At 41.0% G+C, this 23276-nt stretch overlaps 2 protein-coding genes across 2 annotated transcripts; one reads left to right on the forward strand and one right to left on the reverse strand.

Annotated features, from left to right (window-relative positions):
- Positions 1 to 2362: 2362 nt before the first annotated feature.
- LOC147172281 (hairy/enhancer-of-split related with YRPW motif protein 1-like) lies at positions 2363 to 5760 on the reverse strand. Its single transcript, XM_086078809.1, has 5 exons — positions 5638 to 5760; positions 5470 to 5545; positions 5308 to 5391; positions 4518 to 4599; positions 2363 to 3305 (listed from the first exon to the last, which is right to left on the reverse strand). Exons 1-5 carry the CDS (start codon positions 5721 to 5723, stop codon positions 2737 to 2739), a joined length of 897 nt encoding a protein of 298 aa, XP_085934935.1. The 5' UTR covers positions 5724 to 5760; the 3' UTR covers positions 2363 to 2736.
- A 16105-nt stretch (positions 5761 to 21865) lies between these two features.
- fabp4b (fatty acid binding protein 4b) lies at positions 21866 to 22729 on the forward strand. The gene is made up of 4 exons (XM_086077641.1): positions 21866 to 22045; positions 22133 to 22308; positions 22380 to 22481; positions 22578 to 22729. The coding sequence occupies exons 1-4, from the start codon at positions 21973 to 21975 to the stop codon at positions 22629 to 22631; spliced, it is 405 nt and encodes a 134-aa protein (XP_085933767.1). The 5' UTR covers positions 21866 to 21972; the 3' UTR covers positions 22632 to 22729.
- The last annotated feature ends 547 nt before the right edge of the window (positions 22730 to 23276 follow it).

The following is a 23276-nucleotide window of genomic DNA, read 5'->3' on the forward strand; positions in this document are numbered from 1 at the left end:
AGGGATGACAGATTTACATGATGCTTGAGCATCTTGAGCATTTTTTAAATGCATCAATAATACAATTTTGTACATATAGAGGATAAAACAATAATAAACGAGATTTTAAACTAAATATTATTTTCGAAGGAAAATGCCTTTGGGAACGCAGGCTCCCTCTAGCGGCATGCGGGGAAAAAACTGCTCAAATTCAGGTTAGTATTTCATTTCAAAGCTAATATTTGTATTCAACCTTTAAGAACAGTTTGTTTTTAAATATTAAGGTGTTTAAAAAAAATCTCTCACGTGCAATACGTTTTAATTAACTCGTTATTTAAGTACAGTTTTTTTTTTTTTTATTACGATTTACCAGTAAGCCTATATAAGTGCAGTGTTAGCTATAGCTAAGGTAGGGGAATAAGTAATTGGTTTGGTATGCTTGTTTTATTGGTACACTAGTCATCGTATATAGTTATTTACTTTTTTAAATGATATGGCATAATAATTATTTGCAAATTATTTTGTTGACAATTATAATCCAGCGCTGTTGAACCACCAGCAGGAGGCAGTAAAATATTAATCTTGACTAAATGATAAACTACGATGAGGGTGACCACATCCCAAATGAGGGTAAAAGTTCAGTTTGGTAAATGTTGAGACGTCGTGCTATCAAAACGAAAGAAAGAAAGACTAGTTTTCGATGAAGAGGGTTTTTGAAGTGAAGCAGAGTTTGTCACTCGTGACCTTAGCGAAACTTGCTATGATGCAGCCTGATTCATTCAACAAAGAAGAGCAATAATTAAAACTGAAAATTCACAATAACTATCATATTCCTTTAAATAAGGGTCTGCTCTAATAGCATTCCATGCACCAATTCCTCGTCCACTTAGCGCGCCATTCCCTTGATTAAATAAATACCGCACCTCAAATAGCCTCCCAGTATGGAAAGCAATACAAGGTGATGCCACTAGAGGGCTCAATTACATTTTCTATGATGTTTAATACCACCACCCCCACTGCCTGCAGAGCAGATGGCATCTGTAAAGCTAACATTTAAAAGTGGTGTTAACAAAAAAAAAAAACTGCAGAAAGTGGAGCAAAAGCTGCTAAATTTCAATAATGAAAGAATTAGGGATTGGGAAAAAAAAAATCTATAATGAAGAGCATAATACAAACTATAAATAATTTTAAAAAATAATAATAAAAAATGATATTCTTATGACATATTATCCTCAAGAGGTCCTCAAGAGGACCAGCGCTATGCAAGATGGATGGTTTTGGACAAATTCAGTCTTCAAACAGAAGAAAAAGAAAGGGGGGGGGGATCTCCCCTTGGAGTGTAGCGGTGACTTATAGAGTCGCAGCTGCGGTGCGTGTGTTGCCTTTACTGGTGACCGCTTCCCTCCAATGTCCGCATCCTGTTCACACTATTGTCTCCGCTTTGGACCAACCCAAGACGGTGAGGTCAGGGCAACATTGTAAAGGATTTCCTGTGGCTCTTAATGATTTCCTGGCTATTCAGAAGGGTAACAATACTCTTGGATTCGGTTACTTACCTGGCACGCAGCGAAGGAATGGCCGCTGCGCTCCATAAATGGGACCGCATTACTTTCTTATTAGCTTTTATGGGGTTTTTTTGGTGGCTGCGCACCTGCATACACTCACTGGACACTTCATTGGGTACTTCCACAATAATACTCATTTGGGATACTGTAAGGGAGGGCTGGGCAAAGTATGGACCAGGGGCCACATAAAGCCTGATGATTTCTAATATGGCAAACAGAGCTTTACATTATGAAGAGTCCTGTAATATTTGTTGCATTCATTTAGTAGCCCCCCCCCCATTTACATCTCTAAATACTTTTACTGATTTACTGTAAATAAAAAAAATATTAGAAGAATAAACCATTTTAGATACACATAATGTGTTTAAATTAGATCATTGGTTAATTAATTAAATGTAATTATTAACATCATAAAACAGATAGGTTGATTTAATAAAAAAAATTATAATAATAAAATGTTCATATTATAGGCTAACATACATAACTGCTGCAAAAGATACTACCAATAATTTAGTATCATTATTATTGTAGAGGTGGACTACAATAATAGTAATAATGTCATTTTTTTGGGTGACCTTTAAAGCCACTTATGAGTGGCACAATATTAAGAACCCCCCCACAAAATAAACATATTTTTCAAATCCGAAATATGCATATTTAATTTGCATTGTTGGTGTAATGTAATTTGAATACATTAAGGTGTGTTCCTAAATACAAATTTAGAGGAGTGTCTAAATTTCAACATACTTGGCCAATAAAGACGATTCTGATTCAGATTTATTGATACAAAAATATTACAGATATAAAAAGGCAAGTGTCCCAATGTGAGAAAGTTAGTTTTCCAAAATAGTCCTGATATAAACAAGCCGGCCGAATGATCTCACTCTATATTAAATACACACATACAGTACATGATGTTGTTCCTTGACAGCTTTATAAGGTTCAGTCCACTAATGCGTCTCCGTCTCGGTCCTCAAACCGCAGAGTGCACGTTAGCTAAATTAGTTATCAATTTGAGTTCATAAAATACAATCATCCAAAGTTCAGTTTTTCTTCTAAACAAAGAGCAAATAACGTCCATCAGTAATCAGGGCAGTCTGTTGTGTTCACCTGTCTATTATAGCTGAGAAAACAGATGGTCATGTGGTCATGGCCCAGCTCAGCTGTTGCCCCCTCAGTCCAGTTGTTATCTTCAAAAGGCCCCAATCTCCGTGCCCCACGGCCTGTAAGGCTTGGACAGGGTGGAGGGGGGGCCGACCGTGCCGAGGGCCGCCGGGGACACGAGCGGGAAAGCGCCGAAGGAGAATGGGAAGGCCGACAGCGATGAGAGGGACGACAGGAGGGGCGGCGAGAGCTTGGACGTGGGCACGCCGAGGGGCAGCGAGCCACTAGAGGGCGCCCTGAGAGGCTCCGTCGGGGGCAGGAGTCTGGACGTCGCCGAGGTCTCCGACGAGGGCGTGGAGGGCGGGCGACTGTTTCCTCTTGATGCGGGCGTCCTGCCCTGGGGGGGTTGCAGGAGGAGGGGGTGGGGCATGGGAGCGTGGGCGCCGCCATAGGCCGAGCCCCAGGCTAAGTGTTCCAGACCGGCCTGCACCTCCCTCTGGGACGCGTAGTTGCTCAGGTGGGACAACAGACGCACGCGGAGGGGGTCGGCGCTGTCCCGGCCCTCCATGATGCTCAGGAAGCGAGCTGTCTCGGCCAAACACTCCCTGAAGCCAAGGCTGCGGTAATCCTTCGCCAGGGCGTGCGCCTCAAAGTAACCTGGAAGAGAGACGCATCATTTGACAATCAATCCCCATTCTAATATTTATTGTTCCCTCAGTGCAGATCATTTATACAATATTCCAATAGCTAGGCCATTGGTTGTCTATAGCGCAAGTCAGAGCCTTACATAGAGAGAGTTTGGCTAACTCGGTTTTCAGCAGGGTAACAAGATGGCGTCCATTTGTCATGTGACCAGCAGTTGACCAATCACAGCGTGTTGGCCAAACTCTCTCTATATATGGCTCTGATGCAAGTGGAGCACATGCTCCCTCTAGTGGTTCACAAAAGTATTACTTTTAAATTAAATACATTTAATCTTTAAGTATTTTAAATATTAATTTTGGTGCCATATATTATTGATTTTTTTATGTGAAATACATTTTAATTTAATCATTATTCACTAACAATACAGGCTATACTTAAGCCAGTGCTTCTCAATTAATTGCTGTTAACACCCCCCCAGAAACCCTCCACCACGACAATAAAATTATCAGTACACCTCTGCATAACTCTGTTGACATTGTTTTTTAAGTCTGTAAAATAAATTTTTTAAGTGCATTCGCCTGAAATAAAAATAAATAAATGTGAGCACCCCTGCCACCTACTGTAGCGGATGTGCAATTACACTTTATTTTCATATAGCAAATAGAAAGCAGCTTCCATGAGGTCATTATAGTGGGACAAAATAGTTTTGGGAGGTGATACTTGGTATAAATAAAAAGTTTGAGAACCACTCACCCACCCACTCAGGCTATTTGTATTTAGCTCATCTATGTTAGCATTGAGATAGCAGACTTTCATGAGACAAAATTACATTAAGTATTTGCATTTTTTCCCCCAATATTTTTTTGTTTTTGTTTCATTTTTCATGGAAAACACGTTTTCCTGGTTTTGTCAAGATTTTTTTTTAGATAATATATAAATTAATAGATAAATTAACTGAAAAGTACATTCATAATATGCATCAGCAAGCACACCTCACTTCTTATTTGGAGAACTGTGTGAGTGAGAAAGTCCTAAGGATGACTTTTAAAGCATGTGGGGTAACAGAGGGGTTTAACTACAGAAATGTATATTTGTTTTGTACGGTCTCTCTCGATTGCAAATTTTCACCAATTGCGGGTGGGTCTGAAGCATATCCCCCGTGATAAAGTCCACTGTGTCATGCAATGAGCTGTCGTCTGATAGTCAACGTGTGTCAGTTGGTACCTTTGCCTCCAGACGCATGCAGCATCTTCAAATGGTCCACAGTCATTTGTAGTATTTCGGCTTTTTCCAATTTTGCTGATCCCTGCACAGCCAAGCAAGTGAAAAGACACGTTATTTGCATTTCCTTAACTAAACCTCACAACCCAAAATGGGGCCTGGCAGTTTTTTTTTTGATTGGGGTCTCGCTCAAGTAGCCAATAAAATACATTTAGAGTTAGCAAATTCTTGAAAAACAGATAACCTGTTACAAGCAGCTCAAGCTAAAACATATTAGTAATAAAAAGTTAATATTGTGTTGTAAATGACTCAATTGAAGTAGGCAGACCAAAGAATTTAATTAAAATAAAAAATAATTGGGCATAAAGCAGAAAAAGTGTTATTTAAAATTCATGTCTACAATTGCAAATGAATGCCTGCTGGGTTATTTAAAATTAATGTAGGCATATTTAGCAGTTATGTCAATACATTATAACTGAAAGAATGAAAGAAAGAAAAACATTATAAATGTAATACTGTTAGCAATTTACTCTTTAAAAGTGGTCCTTGTGTGGTCAAGAACTGCTTTGCGCTACTTTTTATTTAATTATTTATACAAATATATAAAACAAACACAATAAGCTATATATTTAATTAACACACACATTTACTTTCATTTTCACGTTGGTTAAGATAGACTAAGTCGCACGTTTTGACTTGCGTGCAAACTGCGTCGTAAAGCGAGGACCATTTGTTTAGCTTGATACACAACGTATAATGAATGCTAACACGTTAATTTCATTTTTTTTTTTACCTGTTTCTCAAAAGCACTAGGCACAAGTCTCCTCAGCTCAGACAGACTGTTATTGATGCGGTCACGTCTTCTTTTCTCAATTATCTAGAAAAACAAACCAACAATATAATTTAGAAATCTGTGATAATTAAGCGAAGTAGTTGAAAAAGTAGTTCTACTCACTCCTCGGCGTCGTTTTCTGGCTTGAACTTGAGTGGTGGTCGTGGACGGTGACATTGAGCCGTGAGAATCAGCCGGCCTGCAACAACACAACATCATCGCATTTGAGCAAAACAAGCAAATAATGGCTGGGAAAATTCCTAAAGCACAAATGTGATTCGAGAAACGAACCCATTTTCATCGCCGCTGTCTTTCTCCACTTCGATGTTGTCATCCAAGTCGCTCTCGGACGAGCTGTAGTTGCTGCTGCGCTTCATGATGTCTTCAGTGGAGTTGAAGGTGAGAGGAGAGAAACCAGAGCACAAGTGACAACAAGACCACTCAGCGTCACTTTAACTGGGCTCACGTGCTTCTCGGGGGAGGCGGGGCACGCAAAGTCACATGGGTGGTGATTGCCCAAATTTAAGCCTATTAAATTTGAGTAGTTACTGGATGACGTCATCGTATTCTTTAAACTACCGTGTATATGTTTATGTCCAATATGGAGATTATTACTGCTGGTTTGCTTTCGTTCATTTCTTTTTTATTTTTGCTTTGTTTTTTAATTAATATTAATTTTTGTATTAAGTACAATTCAAATAAAAAAGTTTCGGTTCACAAACTGTCACTAAGTGGGAATTGAACCAACACTAATGATAATAATAATAATAATAATAATAATAATAATAATAATAATAATAATAATAATAATAATAATAATAATAATAATCTCAAATACAGTAATCTATAAAGGCGGATTAGTTTTTATTTTAGATTTTTTTTGTAAACATGTTAAAATGTGTTTCCTTTTAAATCACATAATCATTATTTGGATGAAATTTGTCTGAATGCAGTGCTAGAGCCTGTAATGCCAAGCCAATTTTTATTCCAGTTTTGAGGTTTATTTAAAAGCAATTTAAACGTGACATTTTGTAACTTATTATTATCAAAAAACTATGACAATTAACACATTGGTTAATTTTGGGATTTAAACCAATCATTCTTTTTTTTAAATTTAATATTCTTTTTTTTTTTTATGTTTTGTGGGGTCAGAAGTTAAAATATCATTAAGTTAAAATAAGTTAAAATATCATACCATACATACAAATTCTGGTCCTGATTTAGATTGATTTGAAAAAAAAAATCGATTTAACATTATACAACTTTTCAGTTATTTTTTTGTGCTATATCAACCTCATAATTTGACACACGGACTCAAAAGTAATTGTTTAAAGGAACACAGTTTTATATTTTCATCAAATCATTTGTTTGTTTTCTTTGTTTACAAATGTTCATGAGGTGTAACGTTAAACTAAGTTTAATTCCACTTTGGATCCAGACTGAGTATGTTTTTGAGGCAAAAATTTTAACTTAAAAGTTAAAACAGAAATCACATTGATCATGTTTTGGACACTGCTTAAATATTGGGCAATTACTAGTTGTTATAATGACCGTTTTCAATATTGAACAGATAGCAGTATTATGCACTGACCAGTTTATTTGGTTTGATTGACACCATCAGAGTTAATAATTCACAATGTATTTATCATTGTGGTTGTAATTTACAGCGGTGTCGAATTTTACTGCATCGCGCTGAGCGCAATATTTTTGACTCTTTCACATTGCTAAATGAGATCACCAAAAATACTAGACAGCTAGACTGCTGTTAAATAATGTAATCATGCTCATAAAATCCCCTGCGGAAAGACTGAGGTTCCCACTGACAGTTCCTCCTGGCTTGAAGCCCTCTTTCTCCTGCTGAGCGTTTGGGGTGGGGGGTGGGGGGGGGGGGCATCAGCGGTCGCCCTCTTTACTGTTGTGCAGGACACACGGCCTATTAGCAGAGTGTGTTGTTCATTGTTTGCCGTCAGCTGTGTGATTCCGCCACGGCTCTGAATCGGTCGGGAGGCCCAACATTAGTGAGGCGGCGTTGCCGGGCTCTCCTAGGAAACTGCAAACAGGTCAACTGACTGAGCTTCCCAGGGAATCATTCATCCACAAATCAGAGCGTGTTGGCCCGTTGCGGGCTGGGAACGAGGAGGAGAAATGTTTTTAGAGGCTCAAGCTTCACGTATGTGCGAACAAAGGTTTTGCTTATGAGCGACATGAACAAACATACACGCCGACTTATGTACACCGTCGACCTATGAAAGCGTGTCAGTCATCTAGCGCTGCTCGGGGACACGGGTGGTCTCCTGAAGGTGAGAACATTTTGACCCTGCTAATCTGCCGGGGTCAAAGGGCATACTATATAAAACACAGTAGCTTTCCACCTCTGTGTTCTAAGGTGTAACCGATACACGTTGAGTTAATGTTTATACATAAAAGTGTATATGTAGGCAATGCCGGAGTGGTGACCTGAGTTGCGTCATGTCGCCCCCTTTTTTGAGTTAAGACACATGGGGGCCACAGTGTTTGGAAACACATTTAAACATGGATGGACATGACTGCTTTTGTCAATGCAAACTTGATTAGGGATATAATTCATATTTTTGAGGAACATAACTCATAACATCCATTTGTCCATTTTCTATAGTGCCTGCCCTCTTTAGGGTCACGGGTGAGATTAGTGGAAGGGTACACCCTGAAATGGTCGCCAATCAACTACAGGGCACATATAGACAATCAATCAATAAATGTTTATATAACATACATATTTTTGAAATGTAGGAGAACCACCGAGCACACAGGGAAACCTCAGTGAAGCACAGGGAGTGTTTACAAACTATACACAGGAGTGCTTCAGTCAAAATTTCGACAAAGGACATTTTAGGTCAAGGTCAATATATAACATCCATCCATCCAATCCAATCCAATCTATCCATCCATCCATTATCGAGCCATCATACATCCATTATCAAGACATAATTCATCCATCATCTACCATCCATCGATCAAACCTTTCAATAATCCATCCACCACCCATCAAATTATCCATCCATCCATTCATCACAGCTTTCAATAATCCATCCATCCATCCACCGACCCCCACCCATCAAATTCTCCATCCATCCATGCATCATGTATCCATCCACCACCCATCAAATTCTCCATTTATCCATCCATCCATCGACCCCATCCATCAAATCCTCCATCCAGCCATGCATCATGTATCCATCCACCCCCATCAAATTCTCCATCCATCCATCCATCATCCATCCATCCATCACCCATCAAATTCTCCATCCATCCATCCAACCAACAATCCATCCATCCATCCATCACCCATCAAATTCTCCATCCATCCATCCATCCAACCAACAATCCATCCATCCATCCATCATCCATCCATCCATCACCCATCAAATTCTCCATCCATCCATCCATCCATCCAACAATCCATCCATCCACCCACCACCCATCAAATTCTCCCTCCCTCCATCCATTTTCTATACTGTTTATCCTCATTAGGGTCAAAGGTGAGTTGGAGCCTCTCTCAGTAGACTTCAGGCGAGAGCCGGGGTACACCTATCTTGGACTGGTTGCAAACTAATCACAGGGCACATGTAGACAAACAACCATTCACACTCACATTCACTCTAATGGAAAGTCTTCAATAAACCCAACATAATACCAATACTAAATATAATTAGTTAAAAATGACATATGCATATAAATAAAATCATAAAATTAAAAAAACAAAGTTTATTTATGTGAGTTTCTGGAGAAATGTGACTAGAGGTTCCCATAGATGTTTTTCCTAGAGAGGCATACAAATATAAGAATAATTTTAATTAAATCATAAATGTAATAATAATTAAAAAAGAGGATTAAAACTGAAACAGAGGTCAAATAACATCTGGTAAACACCAAACTGCATTGATAGAGCTAATCTGGCATCCACATAAACATATGATGTGCTAATTAGATCCAAGCAGGCGAGAGTTTTTGTGTTATTTATTTAGAGGGATTATGCAAAAAGCAATTGCCATTGAAACTGGGGTGGTACAAATGGGTCTGAATTATTTTCACTTATTTCAATTTGCCCTAACCACAATTAAAATTCTACAATCTGCTCATTTCTTAATTATAAAATACCAAAACTAAATACTCATGTCAATAAAATACTAGCACTATATTGAAAAGTCAAATTTCACTTCCCCTTCTGTTGCGACGAAAGACGTAGACAATGTCAGCGCCTAATCCTGCACTGACAAGTCTGGTAAGGCCGTCATTGGGGCGGGGAGAGGGGGGGGGTGGGTGTGGGTTGAGTGGTGAGGGTGACCCTCCTGCTGTCTTCCATTGCAGTAGCTTGTAGAGAAGCAGCTGTCACCCTGCTTCGTCCACCAGGTCAGTTGTTTTCCAGACAAGTGCAGACGAGAGAGAGCAACTGCAGGCCGGCCGGCCGGCACGCTGTTCCCAGAATGTCAGCCAGGTTGCGGCGGTGACAGATACAATGTGCAAGCTTCATTCAACCTGTTGATGTAGTGAGTGGAGAGGAGGAGGGGGGGGGGTCTTCGCACCATCTCCCTCCTGTCAGCACACACTTTCCCTTAAAAACATGAATACATGCACCTTTTATATATTTCTTCACTCCTTCTATGGATGATTTATATGTGGATGCAATACAGGGTTTCTAACAAAAGGACATTATTGAATGAGCCCTTTTTTTTCTTTTCTTTTTTTTAAGTTCTTCTTCTTACCAAGACATTTTGGGCAATTGCTTGCTTCCAACTTTGTCAGAACAGTTTGGGAAAAGCCCTTTTCTGTCCCAGCCTGACTGTACCAGCAAGGCCCATAAAAGCTTAGTGTGGAAGATGAACTCGAACCTGGACAGAGGTGATGTTGTTACATGATGGTAGCAGCGCAATGAATTCTGAAGTTAACAAAACTATTTTGTCTGGCAATTTACAGAAAAATGCAAATGAATCAGGAGGAGCGTCAACATTCAACAAAACAATGACCCAAAACACACTGCCAACACAACAAATGACTTCATCAGGGGAGAAAAATGGAATGTGTTAGACTGGCCAAGTCAACCACCAGAGCTTGACTCAACTAAGTATGCATTTTACTTCCTGGAGACTGAAAGAGAAGCCACCCAAAAAACTAAAAGAGGCAGTAAAGGCCTGGAAAAGTATTTCAAATGAAGAATGAAACAGTCTGGCGAAGTTAATGGGTGGCAGGATTAATGTAGTCATTGGGTTGGCATGGCTCAGTGGTAGAGTGGGCATCTCCCATCGGTGAGATTGTGGGTTCAATCCTCACCCCTGTCAGTGTCAGGGGTTCAGTGTCCTTGAGCAAGACACTGAACCCCAATTCCTTCCAGTGGACCTGGCAGCGCCCTGAGTGGCAGAATCTGACCACTGATGTGTGATTGGGTGGATGTGAGGCTTTGTAAAGCGCTTTGGGCACTATAAGCTAAAAAAAAAAAAAAAAACGCTATATAAATAGCAGTCCATTGCAAGTAAGGGTTATGTCACCAAATATTAAATGCTATTCACTTCAAGTGAATTTAATAATGTCTGTTCCAGAACTTCAAACAAAAGGTGCTCTGTCTTGAGTTGCTTAACACATCTAGATGTAAAGCTGGAATTCTGAACCTTTGTCACATTCATCCTTTCATCTGAAACACAAAAGGAATTGCGGTTCGAATACTTTTGGAGGGGATCTCAGACCTTAAACCCTTTGACCCCTTTTGGGATGACAGAGAAATTCGGTCAGACAAAAATTTCAAACTCTTCCCAGAAAAGTGCAAGCATATGTTCCTCAATTTCCACTTCCTGTATGGCCAGGTGTCCCAATACTTTTGTCCACATATATACCAAGTCTAAATCACCCTAAAAAGTCAGCTAGTAATGGGACAGGTTCAGCTCCATTAGTGTCTGCCCTCTCCTTGCCCTTAAACCCAGTCAAAACCATCAACAGTGCCTTCAATGACTTTTCCACTTGAGTATATTTGGGACGACTTCAGTATTGTTTTTGATGCTATTATAGTACCAAAGCAGCATCAGGTCCAATGGACACGCAGGGTCATGTGGTATCCATTATATGCAGACACAAACCACTCTCCTCGCACCTGACTGTCAAGGTCCTTCACATTAGTGCTGGCATTCCTTTGGCCCATTAAACATAATTAGGATTTCCCGCGCAGAATCCTTGACATTTCACCTCACCGCATCCAAACATTTTCTCAATCTCCACTTGACTTATGTGATAATCGATTTTTTTTTTCCTTCTTAAAGCGGCGCCTATTGACCACGGCTGAACCCGGTCGGTAGGAACGTCTCCTCAAACCGAGCGAGGAAACCAAGAGGTATAAAGCGAGCATTTGTTTGAAACTGGCGTGTGCCCAGCTGCCTTCCTCCATCTCCCCTCAGGTTTCCCTTGGTGACCCTTTATAGTGTGCAAAGAGTGCGGCCCGAGTGTGTGCCGGTGCGTCTGCGTGTGTTTATGTGTGTGCGGCCGCGAGTGTGTTTAGGAGGTGCTGTTTCCCACAGCCCTGATCTAATTCCGTGGTAACTCAATCTCCGTGTGAGCGCTTCCCGGCGAGCGTTCTCCCACCCGTCGACAGTCCCCCTCTCTCCGGCCGGCCGAGTGGCTGAGCGTGTCTGACAGAGTCCCAGCGCCCCGCCGCCGCCGCCCCCTCCTTGGCCTCCGCGCTACCCGCCCTCCCATCAGGATTGATTTACTATGTCAACCGTTGAGGCTGTCGGCAGCAGCGGCGCTCGCAGCCGTTCCTGCATCCTGTGTGCGTGTAATGCTGATATCTTATACCTGTCATTCAACAACTGCTCGAGTGTGTGTGAGTGTTGGCCGACGGACTCAACGAAGCCGCATGCACAAAAGGTGTGCGATTCTTCTACGGACGCTGTTGAGCTATGGCGCATTATGCAAGAAAAAGCAAATGCCACCCATGCTGGTTGTAAATAGTTGGTCCCACAAAGGGAAATGTCTCCCAGACAGCTTCCATACAACAATGTTATCCTATGAAGCACAGTTTCCTGGCTACCCCCTCTGGTTCCAGCCAGCACCCAAACTCTATATTGGGCAGGGAAAAGACCAGGCTTGAGACCCATACCCCCCCTCCCGACCACCACTTCTCATTCTTCACTTTCCTGCCTTTGTTGGCATCAATTCTCATTGTGCTTCTTGGATAGGTAAGATGTGTTGACTTCCTTGTTTCTTTGTTTTGTTCTCAATTTTTTTTCTTTTTTTTTTGCCTCCTCTCAAGACAGCCTCTCATATTGTTCAAATGAAACCGGCATCTGAGCGTCAGGCGGCCATAACAAAGTTTTGAGTTACTCACACAACATAAACAAATCAAAGCATCCTATACTGATTTGAATGACCACTTGTACATCGGTTAGAATGTTTAAACAAAACAATGTTGATTAACATAAGGAGGCGTTTGCACGCCACGGTTCTTGACTGCAAGAAATCGGGGCCCATCTTAACCGTCATGAGGACTGGAAATGCAAACATTTGAAATCAGGTTTCCGAGTGGATGTTTTTGAATTGGACAACATTTCTTGTTTCCGTGTAAATACTGGAAATGGTTGTTGGTGAAAATGGAGGATATGTGTCTGCGTTGTGCACGATAGCGGTTGGGCACCGGTTCAAATGTTATTAAAAACGCAAAGTCAATCCCCCAAAGGGACTGTTGACTCGATAGTTTTGGAAAAAAAATAAATGCAAACATATGAAAAGTCACCTCAAAGTGGACGTTTTTAAAAACAGACTGTCAATGTGTTAAGGCCAGGGTAGGCATGGTTGAGGACATTACAACCAAAATAACGTTTGCGGGTTTTTGCGAGGGTAGCGGTAGATTTTTCGTCAGTTTGCCAGGGTTCGTTAAAGGCCACAAAGACGTTCGCCATCAGCTTTAATGGTCGCAAATTTTTTTGTTGGTGAACGTCTGGTAAACATTCACGACCTCAAACGAACCCTGACAAACCCTGACATGAAATCAACATTCGCGACTTTTGCAAATACTCACAAACGTTCGTCCTCCAAAGGGATATGGGCGGTGGAGGAGAATTGATATCCAGAACCTACCACAGATAGCGAGCTTGTTTGCCTGCCGGTTGAGTAAATAGCACTTGTGGCTAAAGCCAAACTGTGGCAGAGTTTGTACTTTCTAGACCTGGATTCTCCACCTCTGGACACACACGTGCTTCAGTTACTGAGTAAAAATGGGGTCCATTCAGCTGTTTTGCCAACTTTTGAAACAGGTCGCAAAGAGGAAGTTTTAGAAAAGGACATTCAAGAGTGGATGGAACGTAGCAAGAAAACTTGCGCTAGAGTAGAGTGGAGAATGTTGATACTGCAGTGCCCAGAGCTAAGGTCCAGTGACAGGGTAGTCTAATGTTTAGATGTTTGTTTATTTTTGTGATTTCTAACAGGTACAAGACAAAGCCTCTGAACCTGAAAATAACATAAAGGCTTGTTTTACTTTTGCAAACAAAAAACATCGGAATGATTCCCAAGACTTTTACGGAGTGACGAGATGAACGTTGAACTTTTTGAGAGGTTGGTGTTTTAAAAGTTAACACAGCATTTCAGAAAACGAAAATGATGCAAACACGCTGGTAGTAGTGTGATGGTCTGGGGCTGCTTTGGTACTACCGGACCTGGACGACTTGCTGTGATTGGAATTCTGCTCATAACCAGAACATTCTCAGGGAGACTGTTAGGCCATCAGTTTCAGACTTCAAGCGAAACACACTTGAGATCTGCAGCAGGACTACAATCCAAAACACACTTCTGAATGGCTTTTTTTTTTTTTAAAAACGGAGGTTTTGGAGTAGCCCAGTCAAAGTTCAATGCTCTGGCATGACTTTAAAAAGGCCGTTTGTACTTGAAAACCCTCCAGTGTTGCTGAATTAAAGCAATTCTGCAATGAAGAATGGGCCAAAATATCTCCACAGAGATGCGATAGACTCATTGCCAGGTAACGTTTGATTTCAGTTCATTCACTGCCAGCCCAGCTAAAATGGATCGTAGCCGTCAATGGCAGCAAACGAGTCGGTCGTTTTGCCACGACGTAACCATCTTGACGTGAAACGTTTCACAGACGCAAAGAAGAAGAAAAAAAGCATTTTCACTGGGTACCCATTCCAAAGTCTTTTTCACAATGGCGCACACTCCTCCAGTCGCCCCTCACAATGACCGTGCCCATGGCGTTTACAAGTATGCTCCCCATTAACACTTAACTTAGCAAGTCCACAAAGGAGAGATGGCAGATCACAAGGCTGCTTTCCAAATAAGCGCAACAGGAGACAGCACGTGATGTGCCCCGCACAGAAAGCAGGACCGCGGAGCCGGCTACTTTTAAGGCCACACATTGTGTCGCCCCGCAGGAAGAACATTGTTTGCATATCAATGGAGTTGAAGTGTGTGGGGGACGCTGGAAGCCTTAATTGAAATGTATCATCATCATGCAGCCCCAAAGTCTGAACTATTAACTCTCTACAATCTGTCAAAGAATCGATCAACTGTATGACGGTTACAATTGATTCAACTCAAACACTCAAATGTCTACTCGTGTCAAGAATCAGTCACATTTATAGCAATAGAAAAGCAGCTAACTACGGTGAGTTACAAGTTGATATAAAAACATTTCTTTGCAGCCCGGCTCCCTTCCCAGTGGATGCTCAGTGCCAGCTGTCTGCACTGCAGTAAAGCACTGCTTTCCCAAGCTCCGATCCTGTGGGAAAATCTGTTGTGGCCAGTAATTGATTCCGCCCTGCCAGCCCCATTACTCTGTGCTGTAGTCAAACTGCCAGTGAGCTGCAGCAAGCCCGTTAGGGCAGCTTCTTTCTACTCCTTCGCTCTGTGCAGCCCAAACATGCCAACTCTCCACTCCATTCATTTTTGTCTGCCTAGGCTTGTCTTATTAACTCTTATTTCTGTGCTTAATTTCGCATTTGCTCTATTTCAGGACCATAGCCTCTGATGTACCTGACAAATTGAGCATCTGGACATGATAGTCATCTATCTGTTCATTATCCTTGCACATTAATCAACTCAAAATTAATGTATTGTCTCGTCGACTTTGCTACTCCGCATTGACGTTGCTAATCACGTGTTCTGGCACCTCGTCAAGGTGACACAGTCCTCATACGTCGGCGGGTGTGAGAGCACGAAAATAAGATGGTGGTGGATGAGAATAGCTGTTAGCCTTGCTAGCATAGGCCATTCCAATTGCCGCTAGTCTTTCGGTATGAATACCCTTTGTCGTCAAAATGTTGTCAACTTTGTTAGAACGACAACTTGATTCATATCACAACACGCTTCTGTCATGTAATTTTGAGAACATTTGTTGTGTCAAAAGTCAAAATCAAAACTCAAGACTCTTATGTCAAAACACATTTATATTTATGCTTACATACGCCATAGTGGAACTTAATTTATTTTGTTCAGCAAGTAGATTATCTGTCCAGCGTCTAGACGTTTTTAATTTGCCTTTTTTTTGGGGTGTAAAATCGGATACACTTTGCTCTAACATGGTTCCAGCCAGACGTCTGTGAAAAGTGCGCTCAAACACCCGGGCACTTAATTCCCGTGTCAATCTTAGGGTTACCTTAGGGTTAGCTTAGCAATTAGCATTGTTTCTCCATGCTCTGTTAATTCTTCCTCGCCATCAAGTGAGAAAGATTCTTGTTGGAAGAGTATTATTACTTATTTGCCGCCACAGAGGTGACGATTACTGACTTAGGAGCGATTCCACAACGTGTTTAGCCGGACTAGTAGACAGCTGAAGCTTGTTGCTAGCTAGCTACTGCGGCAGATTAACACAAGTTTGCCTTGACCTCTGACTACCCATTGGGCGACGCATGCATGATCAGTCCAGGGAAGCTTTTTGGAACATACTGGCAGTTGATTATCAATTTCGCTATTCAATATGTTTGATTAAAACTGCTCATTTCGAGTAGAACATGGTGGTTCACCAAAACAATTCCATTTTAATTCTTTTGTATTTTGTTTTATTACTAACATTATCTTAATTATTTTTTTCCACTTGTATGCCTGTAAAAAAAATTTTTGTTACCCCTGTACATTTAATAAATGTTGCACGATGATGATAGTTTGACGGAGGAATGTTTTATTTACATTATTCCCTACAGGGAATAATCAGAAGTCAACTAGTGTCCCACAAATCACTTTACCAGCCTAGCCATTTTGACAATTTGTTTTTCCTGGTCAGCGAAAGTGAACCGAAGTCGACCAAACCTTCACGCCAACAGTTGTGCCCCACTTTAGTCTTGCCTTTGTAAAAAATTAAACACATTTGAACGTTACACTTGTTCCATTGATCCACACTCACTCACAGATGATTGGATTTGACAAGAAAGGTTAGACAGCACTTGCCACTACACAGAGGGGTGTCACAGACATGCACGATCGCTGTCATCAACTTGAGTACGCACTGATTACTCCACAAGGCAGCAAATAGGGGCACAACCCCCCCTCTGGATTCCCCCAACGCCGCACCACGCACCCCTCCTCTGAAAGTGAGTCATGAAATATTAAATGCAGTCATCTGCTGAGATGGCTGAGTTGCTTGTCACGGCCTAACACTTACCACATGTCTAAACAAAGGTAAGTGCCCCCGCTATCCAATTAATCTTCAATTAGGGGTTCTGCTCTGTGCCTTCGCATCTGTGTTTTCCAGTCTGAGCTCAGCAGGTGGGGGCGCTGGGGGTGGTAGTGGGGGGGGCATGCGTCTGAGGATTATCATGCTCTGGGAAGATAAAGGATGCATTCTGACATAAATATTCACATGACAAATCGGGCCATCGACACGTCTGTGTGACATCTATTTAAAGCTTTGTCAGTTTAAAAAAAACATCGCGTTGTATTAAACGAGCCGGCAGAAAATAATGTTTCCATGTGATATGCTAAGAGACATTAGAGGCTTGAGTGATTCATCAGGGATTGTCATGACTGTGGCAGGCTTTATATAACTAGCAGCTGAACGCTGTACTTTCCCATGTAGAGGTCATGAGGCCACCCTTTAAGCACCGTGGTGGTTGTTTTTCACACAAGAATTCCAGCCCACTGCTGGCGGATCTAAGAGCATAAAAGAGAATCAAGAGAGCTGTACAGTATGTGCATCCCCTTACAACCCCGCCCACTGCAATCTGCCCCCGGTGGCATTACGCCTTGAGCGGGGGTCCCTGTGTCTCATTTTATTGACAGAACAAGACGTTTCTCTGTGAAAACCAGCGGCGAAATCCCCCCTCCCCCCCAGCCCCCCCGTGAAAAAGGAACGGCGAAATCCCCTCTCACCCACAACCTTTCCTTCGTCGGTGTGCCGCGAACCAGGAGCGTGGAAGGATGAAGGGATGAGGAAGATCAAAGCTGGATGTATGAAAAAGCTCAAAGCACACAAGCAAGAGGCACCGCTCTGACCTCTGTCAGTCGCGCGCACGCGCACACACACGCACAGGCGCCCACGCTGGCCTCTGCTTCGCCCCTAATGTAGTGGTCACAAAAAAAAGGCAAAAGTAGGGAGGGCACGCCACTCAGGTCGTGTGAGCCTCTCAGAAGATTAGTAGCTGGATTTGCAGGGATGCCCCCTGTTGGTGGAATTCTGGCTGTTCCCTCTCTGTGCCACTTTGTGAATGTTTTGCCTTGATTTGTGAGCCCAAACTTCAGATTCAAGCACTGTATGGTGGCAGGTGGCAAACAAATTTCACAAGCGGCAGGTCGGCAGATATAATTTGTAAAAAAAAAAAAAAAAAGAAATCTCCAAACTGTTTATTGCCATTCTGCTGAATTTGCTGTCAAAGTAAACATCAAACAAAGAGAATGACACAGTGGGCTCGTCTCATTTCTCTGATTGCAACTTCCTACTTCCTCACTCTTTTATTTACATGCTCGTGCAACCCACAATAAATCCCCTCGAGGCGGGAGGAGTTAGAAGTCACATCATTGACATGTTACAAATGAACTGTTATTAACACAGATGTCATCTTTATATTTTTTAAAAAGTCAAATATCAACACTGTTACGCTTCACAACTTTACTGATGAAAAGACTACCGTGATTGGTCTATTCTCCCCTCTCGATGCAGAGGAGCAGCGGCTCTACTTACTGTGAATTGCTTTTAATGAACAATTAATGATTTAATTAATGATTTTTCCACATAAAAATGCAGACTGTTGATGTTGCAAATGATGTGATCGGTGAAAATCTGTTGTAATATGTCGGAAAATAAAACATAAAATAATAAATAAATAAATAAATAAATAAACCTTACCAGCCACAACATTAGCCACAATTAAATGACAACCAATCAAAGACTCACATTCACACCTTCACTGAGTTGGACTGGGAATTGAACCTACATTGCTTGCACTCAAGTCAGTGAATGCTAACTACAACCACAATAAAAAACAAATATGAAAAATTGTCATGAAACATGTGGAGCAATGGCATGTGTCAAGCAACAATAAATTACACTTAAATGAGGATACAAATAAATGTTGGGTTACGAGAATGTATTCAACTTTACAGTCCACTTGTTGGTCTCACAGTTGGGGCCTCATGGTTGAGTAACCATCTAGATCCAGGATGGGGCTGCACCCACAGAATAGAATAGAACTACTAAAAGTGTAAGTGTGACTGAGGCAGATTTTGTAAAAAAAAAAAAAAAAAGAGACAACTGCAAAATGATTAGTTCTTCTGATTTTACTATTTAAAGGGATGTGTTTCAATGAAATTACCTTTTTTATTCGATAAAAGGCTGACAATATTGCAGCCAAGATCCGAATAAAAATACTTTTAGTACACAACTGGTCAAAATAACACAATGTTGTGGTTTTTCAGTTTAAGATCTAAAAAAAAAAAGCCACCAAAACAAGTTCCTATTCATATTTTTTTTAACACAATACTAATGTTTTAAGTCAGGGAGAGTCAAGAAATCAACATTGAATGGAAAAGCCCCAATTTGGAATCACAGCTTTTATGTATCTTGGAATGCTCCCCACAAGTCTTTCACTTGCTCTATGAAAGGAAGCAAGTTTCTGACAATGTACTTGGCTCGTGAGTTATTTGCAAAAGCACATTTCTTGTCAATGTTAAAAATACCAACGTGCTTGCCAATTTACTTCTATTTTCCGTCGAGATGCCATTTATGGTAATCCAGTTGAATTGAGGAAACTGGAATCTTCTTATTAAATTGCATTTGTGTTTCTTTTCCTTCTTTTTTTCTTTTCTTTTCTTAATATTGGCAATACATTTTCCCAGCTAGCGCTGTATTCGCGTAATACCGCCTGCAACACGGTCAGCCGCATCGTGCCCAAACTTCTACCTCCTTGCACGTAAAAGAAGCATTTTACGTCTACAAGAAGCCGAGCCCAACTTTTCAATTCCCTTTTTGGCCTGGAGGATCTTCTCTCCATTATTCATGAGCCCTCAGGTTGGACCCTGGGAACAAGCTGAGCGAGGCCCTGTGTCAATACGCAACACTGGCCGCCACAATGGGCCCGGCCTGCAACTACACTGTTGACAGACACCGACACAAAGGAGCTAAAAGGGGTCCCCCTCCGTTCTCACACACACTAAAGAATGAGTCAGTGTGCTGCCGCTCAGAGCACTGTTTGTACAGTATATACAGCTTTTGTCCAGTGCCTCTGTTCTGCCATCAATGGGGCTTGAAGTGTTGATGAAAACCAGGAGGAAAAGACTTCTCTGCGGCTGCCAGACAGCCTTCATGTTCATTGGATGGCATCTGTGTGTATGCAGATGAAGGCCTGCGTGCACATTCCGTCGCACGTCCAGCCCAGTCCAGCCTCTATGGTTATGACATAATAAGTGCTTGTGTCACTTGATGCTAATGAAGATGTCATGCATTCAGACCACAATATTGGAGCCATGTGATATCCTGTTTAGGAGATTTTAATCAATAACCATTCCAGGGTAAGTGCGACAGACAATAGCAGGTTGGATCTCTTTGGACGGCTCTAGATAATAAAATATAATATATTTTTTATGAGTATGATTTTTCATACAGCTTTTGTATTGGAGCTCATGACACGCTATCAGGCTGTGGCGCGCGTTTCTCACGCCATCTAGTGGTGAGATGTAGCACCTACAGAAAGATGTGCAACATAAACTCATTTTAATTCCATTGCTGATTTATGTATTAAACACTGTAAGTAAGTAACTTCATCATTGTAATTTAAAACACATAAATGTGTTCAAAAGGTGACTCAAAATGTTGCTTAAATTAGCATAATAGCATGTTTACATGTATGAGTGCTAATCCAGCATTGACAATGCTTTTGCAATGGCCAGCCCTATCCCCCAAACCAAACCCCACTGGAAACGCCTTGAGTGTCATCAAAAGGAAGACTGACGATCAGAAGTCATCAAACAAAGCTGAGCTCTTTGAATATTTGCGGCAGGAGTGGCATCAAGTCACCTGAGAGCAATGTGAAAGATGGGTGGGGTACATGCTAAGATTCATGAAGGTGTGACTGTGAATCTTAAACGTTACAGCATAAGCAGTATCGTGATGCTTTACTTTGTATTATTTGATACCAGTAAGATCCATTAATTGTTTCCATTATTTTGACTATTTGTCATTTTCTCCACATACTCTGATAAACTCTGATGTTATCAGAATAAAACAAGAATGTTATTTTTTACCCAAACACATGCAGGTATCTTTAGTAAAACCAGAGAAACTGATAATTTGGACTTTACAATAGTTAAAAAGTTTTGTGCTTGATTTGCTTTTTAAAATGGACAAATGGGCCATCAATGGGGTAAAAGACAATGGTTCAAATGTGGACGCAAAAATAGTTTATTAACACAATTTTTAAATTATATTTATAATCATTTTTGTTGCAATTAACCAATTACTGTATTGCATTCTTTTTTAATTATAAAATTATTTATGAATGTTTAATTTTGTTTTTTGCAATAAAGCAATTAAGCAAGTCATAAAAATAAAAAATATATATGTAAAATATATAGTTCATTTTACTAATATTGAATGCATAATTCTCGTGTTTTCATTTGTTTAATTGCATATAAATTACAACAAATCAATGATCAAAAAACACATTGTTGAATGTACGGGTATATGTTTTTTTAATTATTTTTTTATTATAGATATTCAACTAATTAACTTAATTCATATCAACTTTGAGAAAAAAAACACACACACATACAAATGCTCAGTGGGCTGGCTTAAAGAACAGAACGGGTCGTATGTGGCCTCCTGGCCATATGTCACCCACCACTGGTACTGAATGATTGTAGAAAAAAAAAGACTTATTTTTGTGCAAACTTTATGTAAATGTGTTAGTTTGACCAAATAAATCAAATTCAATCAAACACTACATTATCCCCTCCAGATCCCACACACACACCAGAATTTGATTTGAAGACACACCCCTTAATCCCATTGTCGCCTCGGCAACGGCAGCACCTGACCCTGATTGGGCAGCACACGCTCCACCGGGCTTCAAATGTGACAATTTCTCAGTGCGAATCTGTCCTCTCGTCTGCATCCTGCACCCAAAGGGCAATTTGAATTTTGTGTCTCAGAGTCGACTTTAAAACTCCACCATGGTTGAGCAGTTTGTCGGAACCTGGAAGCTGACTGCCAGTGAGAACTTTGATGAATACATGAAGGCAATTGGTAAGGATAAGCGGCACTTTAGCATCGTCAAAGGATGTGCTTGCTGTGAAGTGGCGCTAATTGCAGTGAATTTTGTTTGGTCCAAAGGTGTTGGCTTTGCCACCCGACAGGTGGGCAACATGGCTAAGCCCAACCTTGTGCTCAGCGTGGATGATGCAGGCCTCATAACAATGAGGTCTGAGAGCACTTTAAAGACCAAGGAAATCAAATTCAAGCTCAACGAGGAATTTGATGAGAACACTGCAGACGACCGAAACACCAAGGTGGGTTTTTATTAACGAGCGAACTTCAGGTTAGAAATTTTGCATGCAATAAAAGCAAATGCTGTCTGCAGACCATCGTCACGTTTGAGAATGGCAAACTAGTGCAGAAGCAGACGTGGGATGGCAAGTCTACAACACTGGAACGAGAAATTCAGGATGGCAAACTGACAGCTGTAAGTTGCGGAAAGCTTTGAGAGGGAGAAAAAAAAAGAAGAGACCACTATCAAGATGCAATGTAACTCTTAACCATGTGAATCCTGTCTCCACAGAAATGCGTCATGGGCGATGTTGTTGCAATGAGGACCTACGAGAAGGAAGCTTAAGTAGACTTTGAAGTAGTTAACTTGCATGAGTTAATGTATGTTGAACTGCAATGGACATTTGCCCAAAAAAAGTTTACAATAAAATCTAAATAAATGTGTGACGGATGTTGTTTCTAAACAAACTTCATTTTTTCTTTTTTTTGGACCAAGTAGTGATTTTGTTTAAGTCTGAAGGCCACAGTATTATTAAAAAAAAAAAAAGCTATCCCTAAAATTTGAAAACTACAAGTTGGCTACTACAACAGTCATGTCAGCAAATAAGACTTAATTCCTTGACCATGTGAACAGTCTTTTTAAGAATTAGGCTCTTAAGGCTTCTTTTGTGCTTAATAGGAATTTAGGGTTGACCAACTGAACAGGCTACTTGTGGCAGTGCGCCAATTTAAGACTTCAGCCTCTGTATTAAGGATTTTTGTGTGTCATTGACAAGTCACCTTTAGTCGACTAAACTGGTAGGATTATTTTTTTTTTCTTGACAATGGTCTTTTGTTCAAGCAAGGACACAATTCCTAATATCAGCGTAGACACTTGTGACAGGGTGGTGTTGCAGCCAAATCCCTTGTGGAGGTCAAAGCGGTGACCCCTCACTTAGTTGCTAGGCTTCTTGTCTTGGATGCACAGACTGGAAGTAAGGCAAGTGTGCTT

This window comes from Leptonotus elevatus, chromosome 6, assembly GCF_054856555.1.
Source record: "Leptonotus elevatus isolate MCC_2025b chromosome 6, RoL_Lele_1.0, whole genome shotgun sequence".
NCBI lineage: Eukaryota > Metazoa > Chordata > Actinopteri > Syngnathiformes > Syngnathidae > Leptonotus > Leptonotus elevatus.